This window comes from Onychomys torridus, chromosome X (genome assembly GCF_903995425.1).
Source record: "Onychomys torridus chromosome X, mOncTor1.1, whole genome shotgun sequence".
NCBI classification, from domain to species: Eukaryota; Metazoa; Chordata; class Mammalia; order Rodentia; family Cricetidae; genus Onychomys; species Onychomys torridus.
In genome coordinates this window covers 59,509,356-59,525,105 of record NC_050466.1, presented here as the reverse complement: position 1 = coordinate 59,525,105, position 15,750 = coordinate 59,509,356, and the positions used below count along the sequence as shown (strand labels likewise).

Sequence of the window (15,750 nt, the reverse complement as noted above, 5' to 3'; positions counted from 1 at the left end):
GCCAGACACATCCTATGATGAGCTGAGATGAGTGTACTGTGATGATCTTACAGACTTGTGAGTCGTGAGTTCGTGGGAAGGCATAGAAGGGGGCTCAGTGCAATGTAAGGGTCAAGCAAGGCAGGACTAAGTCTAAAAGAGAGAACTGACCTGGCAGACAAGTATGGGAGGGGCTGGGGAGATGCTCAGGGGGTAAAGTGCTTGCTGTGTGAGCATGAGGACCTGAGTTTGAGCTCCCAGTACTCAGAACAAACTGGGCATGGGGCTGGAGATGTGGCTTAGCAGTTAAGAGTGCATTCTTCTCTTGCAGAGGTTGGAGGCTCACAACCACTTGTATGTCCAGCTCCTGGGGAATTGCACAACACCTCTCCCCTATAAAAATGGATCCTCAAAAGAAATACATCTGTAATCCTAGCACTGAGAGGGCAGAGGCAGGGGGATCCATGGGATTTGCTGGTCACCCAGTCTAGCTGGATTAGTGAGCTCTAGTTTCATTGAGACCCTTGTCTCATAAAATAAGGCAGGGAGTAGTTAAGGAAGACACCCAATGTTGACCTCTGGCCTCTACTTGCATGTTTAGACATCCACACCCTCACAAACCTGGAAACAGAGAGAGAGAGAGAGAGAGAGAGAGAGAGAGAGAGAGAGAGAGAGAGAGAGAGAGAGAGAGAGAAAGGATGGGGGACAGTACAGTTAAGGATGCTTCTGTACCATATGTGAGACAGTGTTCAACTAATGTTCAGAATACACACATGAAAAAGGGTTGTTAGAATCTTTTGCATGTAAAACTTCCTGGCAATTTACTTTCATGTGTATGAGAGGATAGTTATTCCACATGGGGTACAGTGTACATTGATTGATGTCTACCTTGTCCAGGATCATTGAGAAAGAGAACAATGAAAACTTACCTTTCTCTTGAAATGTTAAAAGCCCCCTTGTTCTCTTTCCACATAGACAGTCGGGATCAACATTATGATGTTCATAAGTTTTCTTTTTTCTTGGACCAACTATAAATAGTAACTCAAGAGATCTCAGTGTTTCTTTTTAAAGGAAGGCAATCTGAAGTCCACAGCCAGGCTCCTTTTGCAACAATCTTCCAACACCTGAGTCTGGTTAGTTTTCTTCTCATCTTTAGCCTCTGACATGAATGTTGGCTTCATCATCCTGACCACCTTCCATGACTCTCTAATTACAAATAAGTGTTCCACAAGAAAGAGGAAGAATTGGGTTATGAAAAGGAGGAAGAAAAATAACCAGCCATTTCTCTGCTTTTCCACCATTTTGGTACCAGCTTTTCTTTTCTTCTTTTCTGTTCTCTTCTTCCCTTGCCCTCTCTTCCCCCTCCCCATCTCTTTCTTTCTTTTTGGGGCAAAGGCTTCTGGACTGGGCTTGAACTCCCCACACAACTAAGGATGACCTCAAGCTCGTGATCCCCCCACCAGTATCCACCATTGTACCCAGTTTTATGCTATTCTAGCGTTTTGTTCTTGCTAGGTAAGCACTCTATCAACTGAGCTACATCTCCAGTCCCTTAGGGGGGGTCTTACAGACTGTCTCACTCCATACTCACCAGTGGGCTTTCTGCCAATTATGTCTTTCTGGATGCCTTCCTCCCCCAGTTAGCCTCCCTTCGTGGCAGTGGCATATCTGCCTGTCAGAAATCAGTACTTGCCAACATCACTTTCTATCATGGGAGACTTTGAATGTCTTGGACTAACTAACAAAACTTGGCTGGGACACTGATTTCAAGCCATCTGGTACTTATCAGTCTCAAAGAGGGTTTGAGCAAGGGTTTATGGTGAGCATCACTAGATACTTGCACTGGTTGTAGCTGACAGTCTCTGTCATACGGGTGAAAGAAATGCATTGAAGAGGGCCTGGGATTGATAGACATTAAATAGAGAGGACTGCAAAGACCAAAGGAGGACACTTGGTTTCTTTCCCTTTCCAGTGTAGAATGAGTTAAGACAGACTGTGAAGGTGACCAGAAGGGGATGCAAATGCCATCCTCTTTTCCAGTCAAATGTTTATAAGACTGTATGGCTGGAACCGAAGACATTGGGGGCTTTATTACTTCCCCTCCTCCATTGATCATAACCAAATAATATGGGACAAGAGGTTCTCATTGATTGATGGGAATCATGTACCCTGGTGTTATGGTCTGTGATCTATAACCAGTTCAATCCCATACAATTAAGGAGAGAGAGAGGGAGAAAGGAAAGATGAGAGAAGAGATAAAGAGAGAAAGAATGAGAATTCATGCCTGCTTTTTATGAGGTTGGTGTAGATGACCACATGTTTTAGTAGATGGAAGGATTCTAGGGAGCCTAACACATGTGGAAAATTGGATTGTTGCATTATCAAAACTATACCTAGAATTACAGAGCCAACCTGCTAATGGCATGGTAGATGCAAAAGAGTATGGACTGTGTGTTCAGACCTCCCCTCTGCCATTTTAGTATCTTTGTAAATCAGGAAAGATTATTTTAAATGGTTTTTCAGCTTTTGTTTCTTCATTTGCCAAATGGAAATACTATTACATAGTCCCTGAGTTATTTGACTGTAGCAGCAGGGTGTACTTACTAAAGATTGCCTTTTTCTATGTCTTTCTGCTCCCACATTCCCTCTCACAAGGCCTTATATTGTGACCGACGTTATTGACAAAAAGCTCTAGACCTTCTTGCCAGCTGAAATGAAAATGGCTAGCAACCTTAATACACTTATAAAGCAAAGCACCAACGGTCTAAACCAAAGCTCATAATGAAAGTAGCCTACAACTTTTTCTAATTTTTAAACTCTTACAAAGAAGCTACTTGCATTTAATGGCTGCTGGGAAAGGGAAAATCTATTTACTCCAATTGATTGGCACGCCTTGTGCCCGGGAGTAGTTGGCTAACACAAAAGGGATGTGTGTGTGTGTGTGTGTGTGTGTGTGTGTGTGTGTGTGTGTGCGCGCGCGCGCGCGCTTTTTTGGTGGTTTTGGTATTTTCTATCTTTTTGTTTTGTTGTTTGTTTTGATTTTGATTTTTTCTTTTTGATATATAGAGAAGAACATGATGAAGTTGGGTGGGTAGGGAGGTTGGAGAGGATCTAGGAGGAGTTAGGGAAGGAAAAAGAATATGATCAAAATATACTGTATAAAAGATTTTTTAAAGAAAAAAAGACTTGGCAATAATGTTAAATTATCAGCCACCTCTCTACTTTTAAGAATGTCATATCAAATTTAATATTCAAGTAATATATTATACATGAATGTCCTTACTCTTTGACCTCTTCTTGATAATTAAAAAAAAATCACACATAAATGCTTCTTATCATAAGCAATGCTACAATAACTGACCCAGTAATAAATCCTTTTTCTGAGGTGTAAACCTTTACTTGGGACATTTTATTACAAACTTCATCATGAGCTCAAGGGATATGAGCATTTTACTACTCAGTACAGTCTGCCACATTTCATGTGCTCACTAGCCCTGAGTGGCTGAGTGGCAATTGTATTGGGCAGTATTCTGACTTCTTTAGGTTGTCAACTCTTTTGGTCTTGATTTAACTTACGTTCTCTGGGAAAAAGATGTAAGGCAGTCTGATGTGTACTTTGCCCTAGTTTTCTTTCTGTCTCTGTGATGAAACATAGTGACCAAAAGCAAGTTGGGAAAGTAAGGGTTTATTTCAGCTTATGTATCCCAATCACAGTCAGTCACCAAGGCAAGGCAAGGTATGACCTCAAAGTAAGAACCTGAAGGCAGGAACTGAAGAAAAGATCATGAAGGAACACTGCTTACTGGCTTGCTCTGCAGACTCACATTCGGCTACCTTCCCTGTACCTCTCAGGACTACCTGCCCAAGGATGGCACTGTCCACAGTGGGCTGAGTCCTCCCACCAATCATTAATCAAGAAAATTCTCCACAGACTTGCCTACAGCCCAATCTAATGGAGGCATCTTCTCAAGTAAGATCTGTCTTCCAAAATGACTATAGTTTGTTTCAAGTTTACAAAAACAGAAACAATACAACACAAAACAAAAACCCCAAAACCTAACCAGTACACACTTCCAAGGCAGTATGTGTAAGGAAGAAAGGAAGTGAGACACACACACAACTATATGAGATGCCTATTTAAAAACTGTCTCAGGACTTTTCAAGTGTGGGAGAACAAAAAATTGATCTGTTGTCTACACCTTCCAACCATTTTTTGGTCAGTGTTAGGCCTGTTGGGGGATGGGGATTCTTTGCTCTTCTTGTCTGTATTCCCTAGCCCCTTCAGGTAGCTTGTGAAGAGACTGCAAAGCACATCCTGTGGTTTAGCTCTTCACCGAAGTCTTAGTGTGGAAGGATCCAGAACCTCAGTAGGTTAGCCAGGTCAGGGAGCTGCTGTGCCTTGCACCACTTCAGGGGCATTTGAGGTTATCAGAATTCAGTGGTCAATCAGGGACTGAAGGAGTGCATGGTACCAGTGATAACACCGTAGGGCATCAACCAATGACCCAAAACTACTGAAGCTAAGTGACCCAGGGGAGGCACATCAGGTGTCCAGTCATTCTGTCCACATGACAGAGGATTCTGACAGATTAGCAGCATGCCCAGGGTTGCATATGTGGTGGGTAACAGAATGGGAATTCTAACATTTGGCCTGGTTTAAGAGAGTGACCATGAGCTTACAATGGGTCCTTACCCATTCAGCACATCCCAGTACTAATCAAATTTTCATCTAAGTGCACACCTTTAGCTGCTATGGAAGCTTTAAAGATAACCTAAGAGGAGAGGTGAATGTTGAGGGCTCAGAGAAAAAAAAAATCTCTTGACCCATGTGGATCTGTGCTAAGTAACCAAACACTTCCTACTTCCCTGAGAATTCAGGAACAGCTTTCTACCCTGACCTAGAAATATATTTACCTCTTACACATGTTCCGACTATTCAGCATATTTGGTCAGAGTTTTTCAGATTCTATGTGATGTTGTTGAATAGCAGAACATTCCTGCTCTATATTTGATATTTTTGGGAAACCATTGAAATGCTTATTCCACTTTGAATGGGTTTGTGGGTAAGGTTGGTGATCTGGTGATTGGTCAAGAAGAGGCATTATCATGACAGGCAGCAACACAGAGAATCTACTGGGGAAGTGCTTAGGCCAGGTTGCATTGGGAGGGAACTCCCTCCCAGATGAAAACCTTCTAGGGACAGTGTGGCATGAGGCCCTCACCCAGAAGGGAAATAGAACAAGAGACTTCCTGGGTAAGTGATGAAAAGCAGAAAGGGGATGTTGGGTAGAGCATTTGGAGCTGAAGTTCTACAGCAGTGTGGGGCTTTTAGAACTACAGGTAAGGGTTGTTGGGCTCCCTTTGCACAGCAGATACTGGGGATAGCTGTGCTGCACATAAAGTAGGTAGGTTCCAAGTGACTGCCAATGCTTATTCAGAACACCTTTAAAGCTATTTGACATTTCAGAACTTGAGTTTGGCACAAGCGGATTTTGGTCTTAGCTTGCTGTGGAGAGGTAAACAACATGGGAGGTCCTTTTAGCCTAATGTACAGGGGGCCATTGCTGCCCTATTTTTGTGATAGCCGAATAGGAACATTTCCATTCATTCAGCTACCCCATTGTTGTAATAGAGTGTTAGAGAATGTGAATGAACTTCTTGTGGCAGCAAATCTAAAAGTCCTGATCTAGTTTGATGCTTCTCAAAGCCATCCAAGTCCTATTCTAATCATCTTCTTCTGGCCTCTTCATTGAATTCAAATGCCAGGCAGAAATAAACCCATGAAATCAGTTCTCAAATTTCATCACTTTGTGGATGACAAAGCTGTAATCCAGCCAGGCACAAAGTGTTCCCCAAGATCATGTAGCTTATTGCAAAAAAAGGGCTTGACCTCAAATCAAGGTTCCTGGATTCTTGCCTCATTTTATGTGAACATTACCCTCCCTGTCACATCATTCAACCCTGTGTATGAATTTGTTGGGCATGAATCTATTTTAAACTAATTTACATGGAACAAAGCTTAAAACAGAACATCCCTCTCTTTCTATACCAAAATGGTACCTCTCAGCAGATATCTGCACATGCACCCACTCCTGTCTGTGTCTGAATGTCCTGCAAACAATCACAGAGGAGAAGCTTGTGCCATGATGCATTTCCTCTTTATCTTACATTGAGGGATCTTATCTACACAAAGGTATTAGTTCCCAGAGCTCCAAGAAATCTTATCTTTGCCAAATAGTTTCTCATGTTAGATCTTGATGCACTTTCTTGTAAGAACTCTTAAAACATTTTAGTAAATACCAAATGTAGCTAATACAGATTAAAAAATATCATACTGCCCTGTAAGGAATATTTTAGCATTGGATAATAGACTTGCTGACTCAATTTTGGAACTTATTGCCTCTGGATTGGAGACAAAGAATAGGAAGGCTCCTCGTTGGCAGCATTAGGGGCCATTTGTGGTTTCTTTATACTGTTACTTTTATTGGGCTATGGATTAGTTTTCAGAAGATAGAGATTTTTCTTTGTCTGGAACATCTGTATCTTTGGGGGAAGGATGCTGACTCAAAGAGGGAAGAAAATAAACTCGGGTTTCACAATGAACCTGTTCCTGGTTAACTTCCAGGTCTATGAGTTTCAGCAGCTTCTTCCTTCTCATCCCCCCTAGTCCTCCTCTCCGTACTCCCTCTCTCATAGAGAAAAGGTGGGGAGAGGAGATAGAGTGTTACTGTTGATTGAAGGGCCCAGTGGAAGATGATGCTGGATAGCACACCAAAGGAGAATTTCGCTGGGTCCCACATTCTCAGACAGTTAAGAAGCTCGATGCTTAAACCTGTCTAGAATCCATTATTGTCGACAGAGGTTAGATTGCTTTCTGGCCATCCCCAGCTCCCACCCTGCACAGAGAATTGGTTCACAGCTGAAGAGTTCCTAGTCTTCTTTTGATGTAGCACGTCATGTATATGTCACCTGAGATTACAGGGTTTAGTCCTTCCCACAGTGTTTTGGCAGTAAGGATGGAAATTAATCTCTGCTGCTTCGTATCCGGAATTGTTTAATCAAGAATTCAGAAATCAGACTGCTTTGGATTGAAGACAGAAGACATCACTTTGCTGAAGACCATTGCTCTGTTCTAAACAATGAGTTGGGAGTTTGTTTTAAATAAGGTGGAAAATCTACTTATCGTTTCCTCAAGCCTTAAAAGTATGAATCTCCATGTGGAGGCAGGGAGAGAAAGTGGTTGAAAGAAAATTGGGGAGCTTGGATAGCCATGAGAAAGATGTACTAGATGATTCTATGAGCTCCCTGTGTTCTAAATGATCTTCTGTTAGTGAGACTCCTAGCTAGTCGAGTCACACCTGGGACTCCCCACTGAGATGTCCCCATGTTGCCAGCTGAAAAAGAGCCAAGTATGCGTAGAAACATGATAACCATGAAAATATTATAGATTATCATCTGAAAATGTAGCTCCATACTAGAGAGCTTGCCTAGTGTATACACGGCTCAGCAACAATGAGATAAGAGAGAGATTAAAGAAGAAGATAAGAGAGAAATTAAAGAAGAGAATGTCCTAGGCCCTCAATTAGCATTTTTTGAAAGAAGGAGTTAATAGGTGAATCAGAGAAAGCAATATTTAATGAGTACACAGTTTATTAAAAGGGAAATATGGGGCTGGAGAGCTGGCTCATCAGTTAAGAGCACTAGCTGCTCTTGCAGAGGACCCAGGTTTGATTCCCATCACCCATATGGTGGTTCACAATCATCTCTGATTCTAGTTTTAGGGGATATAGCTCTCTCTTTTGGCTTCTGTGGGCACAAGGCACACAATAAGTGCACATAAATAGGTGGGGGCAAAAACACATAAAATAAATCCACAAAAAGTTTTTAAGAGAAGTACAAGTGGCCTAACTCATACACATATATGAAGCACCAATTTAGTGCCTGATACTTGGTTGATGAAAAGAAAAATATGTATGCACACATATAAAGAGAATATATGTTCATTATATTTAGTTATTCTTATAATAAGAATATTTAGTATTCTTTGTTAAATTGATAACATCATCCAAACTAATTGTCAGATTGAAAGAGTATGGTAATACCAATTTCTGTCTTTTAAATTAAGTAAAAAATAAGCTGCTCAGTGTTTTAATGAGATGGGCACTGTTTTTACCGGTGCTTACCAAGTGATTTGACAAAAGACAATTTAGTTGAAAGGAAGCCAGTTACTATAAGAAAGAACAAAATAATGTTTTCTCCAATAAAAAAAAAAAACATTTACTTGTAGTATAGAGACATTGCCTTTAAGCTTGTTTTTTTTTCCTAAGTTACACACACACACACACACACACACACACTTCAAAAGTTTCCAGATAGGCTATTTTGTTTTTATGTTTTTCCTCTTCAGAAATTAATTCTTCTTGTTTTTGTTGATAATGGGGAAAATATAAATACACAAAGAGGAAGTTGGTTGGAATATATAAGCCTTTAACATCAGGGGAAGGTATAGAGTTTCAAAACTGGTCCAGAGAGTAGCAGAATTATCAAACATAGAGAAGACACTGACTAACAGTGTATTTTTTTCAGCAAGAAAAAAAAAAGGAAAGAAAAAAGATGTCTAACCAGATAATTATGTTGATAATTCGATCTAAGCCGTGGTGTCTAGACCTGGAGATTCATAATTTCTGCCAGAAATGTGGTTAGAGGTTTATGTACAATTACATTCATCATAAGCTGGTAACGGCAGGCACATGTGCATGTACACACATACACGTACAACAGCAACAACAACACACAAAATACAATAGTCAGCACTAGGATGGTGGCCCAATAGCATGATGAGAGCCTCAGACAGTAACAACTCTGTTTGCTTCTCTTACATAGTATTAAAGAATGCTATTCCCTCATGCAGCTACTTAGAATAATTCACTTCCTTGAGCTGTTGTAGTCAGATTGATAAATTCGGTGCATTTTTTGAAAACTCACAAGGTAGTTCCCTGAGAGAATTGTGAGCATATTTATTACCATGTGACATTGGATCTCTGACACTTGTCAGTGAAGCAGAGCATGGTGGAGAAGGATCAACACTCAGGAATGAAGAGCCCTCAAATGCAGAAGGAACGATGGCCAAATGGAAGATACTTACTTTGCCACACTGAGAGAGCAATGCAGCACTCTCCCCGTCCTGGGAAAATGTTTTTAAGCACATGGCTTCCATATGGGAGTAATTTCCATCTCCTAATTAAGACCAGAATTATAAATAAAAGTTGAGGAAGGAAGTCAGCCTGACAAGGGTCTGATACCAAAAGCCAGGGTAAATGGGAAGTCTTTGAAGGATGGAAAATGAAGGTAGTTGACTTTTGGAAAGAAATGGTTTCATAGGCCTTGTTTTGTCTGGGTTGTTCAGGAATCATTATAGGAATGTTGCTTGAGACTCATTAGAGGTTTAGTTCTGACATGTTGATATATATAGAGAGGACCCCCTGAATTGGAGGTACCCCTGTTGTAGGTTAGGATTTACCCTTAACCTCTTATGATATATTGCTTATGTTCTAGAAACTTCCTTGCATGCCTCTTGGACAATAGGATTTTAAGTGATACAAGGGTAAACATTTTTAAACGTTTTTTAACCCAGAATTATGAAATGAAAAGAAAGGAGGAAGAGGAGGGATGACTTTGGATTTCTGGGCCTTTCTGGGAATCAAAACCACAACTGGAAAGAAAGATTTCACTAATGGAGTTCAAGTTCATTTGCTGTGTTCGTGTGGAAGTTTGTTCAGGGATCTTATTCAGTTTTTCACAGTCCAGTTTATCTTACTTCTGCTCAAGTCACACAACAAATAGTTTAGTTTTAACTAGAGAGAGAGAGAGAGAATATGATCTAGTTGAGTTCTCATTACTTTGAGTAACTATTCATTCTTTAATGTTGTACATAAAAATACACAAACACAAACAAACAAACAAACAAAACCTCCCTCAAAGAAACCCAAAAAAATACACAAAAACAGAACATAAGGACACAATATACCTATTGGTGTGTAATAAAAATAGTAAATTCAGACTTTCTCAAAGAGCATTTGAGATTGGCATTACTGTCTTGAAGTTGAATAAACACAATTTACATTTACTTTTTTTGTTTGTTTGTTTTTCAAGACAGGGTTTCTCTGTGTAGCTTTGCGCCTTTCCTGGAACTCACTCTGTAGACCAGGCTGGCCTTGAACTCACAAAGATCCACCTGGCTCTGCCTTCCAAGTGCTGGGATTAAAGGCGTGCACCACCACCACCCGGCTTACATACATTTACAATTTTAACTGAGTTCCCAGAGAGGTGAGACATTAAAAACCAAGACTGCTTGCTTTACACACACACACACACACACACACACACACACACACACACCACACACACACACACACACACACACACACACACACACACACCCTGTATATATGTGTACCTATAAATACTCATGGGAATTAAAGGATAAAAATAGTCATTTAAGTTTGGGTGAGTGGGAAATTGGTTGTTCACAGTGTGTTATATTGATATCCTTCATCCAATTTTTAATAAAAGGGATTTTAGAATGGAAATCTCATTTTAGACTTGCCAAAAGCACCTTTAAATGAATATGAAACTTTTCTCTCTGTAAAGTAATAGGGTGTGTGTGGCTCTGTAAAGCCTCTCTCTGGCTCCTATTTAAATTTTTCTAATGAATCCATACACTGATTACAAAACCCTGTTTGTGTGTGTGTGTGTGTGTGTGTGTGTGTGTGTGTGTGTGTGTGTGTGTGCATGTTTGCATGTATCTGTGTAGTTGCATCTTAGAGAGGTAAATTACTGTTTTCTTATAGAATGGATTATGTTTCAATGCTAGAGGCAGGAAGAAAGACAATGAGACAGCCTTTACTCAGGGCGATGCTACTGAGTAAAGATGTGAAAATAGAGTAAGTTAGCCAATGCCTCCCCACTAAGCGCCCACACTGCTATTTGCCCTTTCTCAGCCCAGCCACATTCTCTCTTCTCTGCAGCCCTGATTTCCAAAATCAGAAGGGAAATTTAACAGTTATAATATGGAGAAGGATATTCATTTTCTAGTGGTGAACTTCAAGCCTCCCCATAAAGTTCTCTGAAGAGTGAATTCAACCTGAAGAAGACGAGCACTTTGCTAATGACTGGGGCAAAGCAATACTAAACAGTACTCCTACCTCACATTCTGGGAGCATGCTAGGGAAATGAAGCCAAGCATCTCTTTGTGATTCATCTCCTTGCTGTACATTAGATAGGGCTACCGAATCTGCTGCCGAGGCAGAGATTGGGGAAGATACTTAAGCCAAACTAGGAACTTTTGAAAGAGTTCAGTACTGTCTGAGCAGAGGGATCATCTGATACTATGTGAAGTTCACCCTTGGCCTTTTAAAAGGTAACTTTAGAAGTCTTTTTTTGGCTGAAACCAGTCTCTTTCCAGATGGTGCCTTACACACCTAATGATCCTAGGCAACTGGATCTGGTGTCTCTCATGTGCTGCTCTTGTTTTCATGTGTACTTCAGACTCATCAGATTGGTTGTAAGTCTCTAGCTTCAAGTTATACTTGATGTCACGGGGCTTTCTGGTTCCATTTAGGTATGTACAGGGGGATTTGGTGTTCCGGTCTTTGAAGATGAATGAATGCAGTTTGACCTTCCAAACCATGTAAAACCAGAACATCTTAGAGTCTAAGGCTTCTCTAGGAGACATTCATAGGAGAGAAAGAAAAAAAATCCTTTCTTTGTCCTCATGATTCATAATTCTAATTTGATGCCTAGACAAATTCTGTTGACCATACCAAATTCATTTGTCCTGAAGACAGGCAGGTGACTACATATAGGTAAAAGTATTAATGAATATCTTATGTATAGTGTCAATGAATATATGGTTATACTTGGTATTTTCCACTGTGGAACATCTTTTAATCAAGGTCTAACAAACACCTGCTGTGTGACAGACACTGTGGATTGGTTTTAGGGAATCAGTGTTGAAAAGGCAGGAATGTTCATATGCAGTTTCCATAATTATCTCTCCAAAACCACGTCCTTGTCAAAGGTGCTGAAAATTTCTGGACTCTGGATTCTTCTTTATGTCTCTTTACAAATGTATTTTTTTTAATATTAGGTTTTCATGAACATGTGATTTGTATACAGAAAAGTGTACAAATCAAGAATATAGCTTGGAGAATTTTTATCAAGTAAACAGATCCATGAAATAAACAGCCAGGCCAAACAGCAGAGTGTTACAATGGTGTTTTTCTTTTCTGAAGCTCCTTCATAGCATTCCAGTTCATCTTCTAAACTACTTTTCCTGACTTCTGACATCATATGTTAATTTTTGCCTTGTTCTGAACTTTATAGGTATGGAATCTGCCTTCATTTGCTCAATTTTATGTTTATATAATGCCTCTGAGTTGTTGTATGTGGTTAGGTTTATTTATTATCCCTACTAGTCCACTGTTAAATAATATTATAATCTATTGATCTAGTCTATTGCTACATATTTGTGAAAAGTAGCCCTGATGTTGGTATTTTCTGGTTGGGGCTATTAAGATTCCTGTATGCATCTTCTGGTGAACATTTCTATGGGGAATACACTCACGAGTGATATTCTTAGGTCAAAAGTTACTCATGTATTTATTCACCTGGGCTACATGTCAACAAGTATTTTTTTAAGTGTTTGCACTAAATTGCAATCTCACAGCAGTGTATGAAGCCTGCCGGTCATTCCATGTTTTTGCCAACCTCAGCATTATACAGACTTTCATTTTCATGTCCATTTTTAAGTAAAAAACCAAAATCCAGTAGTCACTGGGGTTTTGTGTGAGCAATGAGACATCATAAAGTTTACAGCAAGTATTAATCCCTAAGACTTTCATTTGTGTCCACAATTCAGGATGGCATCATATTGAATTTCCAACTCTGCTGAGCTGTTAATGAAATCAAAACCACTGTTTATATTAGAAAACTGGAAGATGTCTGGGGTTGAGCTTTTGTTAAACCACCAGTGGCTGACCAGCTCTCCGCCCCCATACACACAAGGATCTAATGAGGAAAAGTAATATGCAAGTCCCTTATTTGAATTTCAAAATGAAAATGGTTTTATCAAGTTCTGTAGAATAAACGTGTAGTTGGCTATAAGATGACTTTCCATATCAACTGTAAGGCTAAAAGTGACAAAATTGGAACAATTATAGGGTAATAAAAACTTAATGCTAGGCCCTTGGAGCTGTAGGGAGACAAATGCTATATTGAAATTAGCTTGTTAATCAGACTATAAAGGCAGGAGGAAGTGTAAATATAATGGGTTCAGGCCCAGGCCTGATGTAGGACAAATCCTAATTGGTCTTAATAAAAACCTGGAGCCAGATACTGGGGTAAATGCTGAAAGATAGGAGAAACAAAGGAACAACTCAAGGCCACCTCTCACCTCACCAACTCCTCAGCTGAGGAGTTTGTTGCAGAGAGGCTGTAACTGCCTACTACTGAAAGGCTCAGCTAAAGGAAGGAATCTTATGGGGGGGGGGCAAGGAAATGGCCTAGCAGGTAAAGGTGTTTGCCACGCACACCTGGCAACTTGAGTTTGGATCCTCAGAATTGATAGAAAAGCCAGACACAGTAGTTCATGTTAGTTATCTGAGCATTCTTGTGATAAGATGGGAGTCGAACATAAGAGAATCTCCTGGAAGCTTCAGGGCTAGCTAGCCTGGGGGATCTAGAGCAGATGCAAACAAGAGAGAAGGGGAAAGATGAGGACTCCTACCCGAGGTTGTCCCTCTGACTTCCACACACATGTTGTAGCAAACACGTGCCCACCCCCCACCCCACACACAGAGAGCACATATATGTATAATAAATATTTTCTAAAAGAAACTTATTCTTAGAAAGCTGTTGATGGTTTCCTTTTTCTTTTTAGTCTAAGGTTTACACACGCACACCAACCTTGTATCTGGACTTCAAGTTGGACCAAGGAGCAAAGCATTCCCAGCCTATTCCTAAAGGTAGGACGGGTTCTGGAATTGGGTAGCTATGTCAGAAAATACAATGAAATCAAAGCCCAAGCAGCCGCTTTCTTGGAAATGCAAACTTCTACATGATATTTTAGGAACTTTATGTTTAAATTGGCAAAGACTGCATGTGCATGCTTCCATAGAATAGGAGAGAAATCCAAAAGCTTGACACTTTTCCTGTCTGCTGTCTGACATACAATCAATTGAATATTTAAACTACTTATTTATTTGTAGTTTCAATGACATTGGCTGTCTATATTCAGACATACTGGGCATCAACTCATGCAGCTTGTATTTTATTATGAAGTTACTTAAATCAAGGTTATCTCTTTTCTCTTTTCTGTCGCCATTTTTCTAGGTCAAATTCCATTACAGCTCCAAGAACTGTCTAAATTAATTTTATTTGGATGCTTTATTGCATCAAATATTCCTTGAAATGTGTGGCCCATTGGCTCTGTCCCAGACATGTTTGGTTTATCATATTTGATGGTGTTATTACTCATGGTGAAGTGATTTGAATGGGTAGAAAGGGAAGCACACATTGCTACCATCCCACCTCTGGTACCAAGAAAATGCCTGTGTCCCAAGGGAAACACAGCTAAGGAAGAGCCTGGATACATTCTTCCTGAACCCTACCAGGGTCTATCTGAATTCTTGCCCATAAATAGCATTAGAATCAGTTTTTACTATCTCTTTCTTTCCTTTGGGCTAGGCACGTTTCCATTGGGTTGTGCTAATCTTGCAGAAAACAGATGTTTCATGCAGTGGTGATTTGGAAGACAGTTGATATCAGGAATTGAGCCTGACGATGCATCATTTGCAAAGAATCCAATCCGTCGAGTTTTTGACAGTACTAGATTTCTTTTGCATTGGCCACACATTTTTCCCATTAACTCTTGGCTAAAATAAGAATGAGTAGGGTCCATTTTTTTGCATGGTGACTTTTAGCATCTCTTGCAAGGCAATCTGATTTTTCTTGCTGTAAACTGATGTGCGGACAACATTGTTATCATTCATCATGAAGGACACAAATTTGCATTTCTTGGAAAATATCAGTCTTTTCCAAGAAACTTATACCTTCTGATCTTCAGGACCCCTTTGTGTACTGACTATTTTCTCTATCTTTTACATAGCATCTCTGCTTCTACGTACTTGAATGCATGGTTTGGAGTGTTCATTATGGAAAACTGTTATGGTGTGGAAATTTTTTCATTCATTGAACCTTTTCCTTCTTTTATAGTTTTTCTTTATAGTGTAAATACATCGATAACAAAACTATCTTGAGACAACGTAAAGTATACCACTCTGGTAGGCAGAATAATATCCTCTCTCCCTCAGGATGTTCATGTACTAACTCACTCCCAGGACCTAAAATTGTGTTACATGGCAAAGGGACTTTACAGCTATGTATGGTGGAGCTCACTTATAATCTCTAGCAACTGTTGGCAGGTTAAAGTTCATCCTTGGATACATAGAAAATTTGAGGCCAGTCTAGGCTCCATGAGACCCTGTCTCAAATTGACAGCAAAAAAAAGTGCCATGTGTGTTAATGTAGACCTGTAATCATGGTAGTCAGGGAGGTAGACACAGTAGCAAAAGAATCAGGAGTTCAAGGCCATCTCACCTGCATAGTGAATACAAGGCCAGCCTGAGCTACTTGAGACTCTGTCTAAAAGAAATGAGGACGGCTTTACAGGTATGAGAAAATTAAGGCTCTTGAGATGGAGTATTCTATGGT

The 15,750-nt window shown here is 40.1% G+C and overlaps 1 protein-coding gene across 2 annotated transcripts in view; it reads left to right on the top strand.

Moving 5' to 3' along the window:
• The window catches only part of Pir (pirin), a 94,096-nt gene that overhangs the window by 45,606 nt on the left and 32,740 nt on the right, over positions 1 to 15,750 (top strand). For both annotated transcript variants that reach the window (XM_036174858.1, XM_036174859.1), the window contains one exon: positions 13,919 to 14,003. In XM_036174858.1, the coding sequence (XP_036030751.1) occupies positions 13,919 to 14,003 (85 nt within the window). The remainder of the gene's footprint in view (positions 1 to 13,918; positions 14,004 to 15,750) is intronic.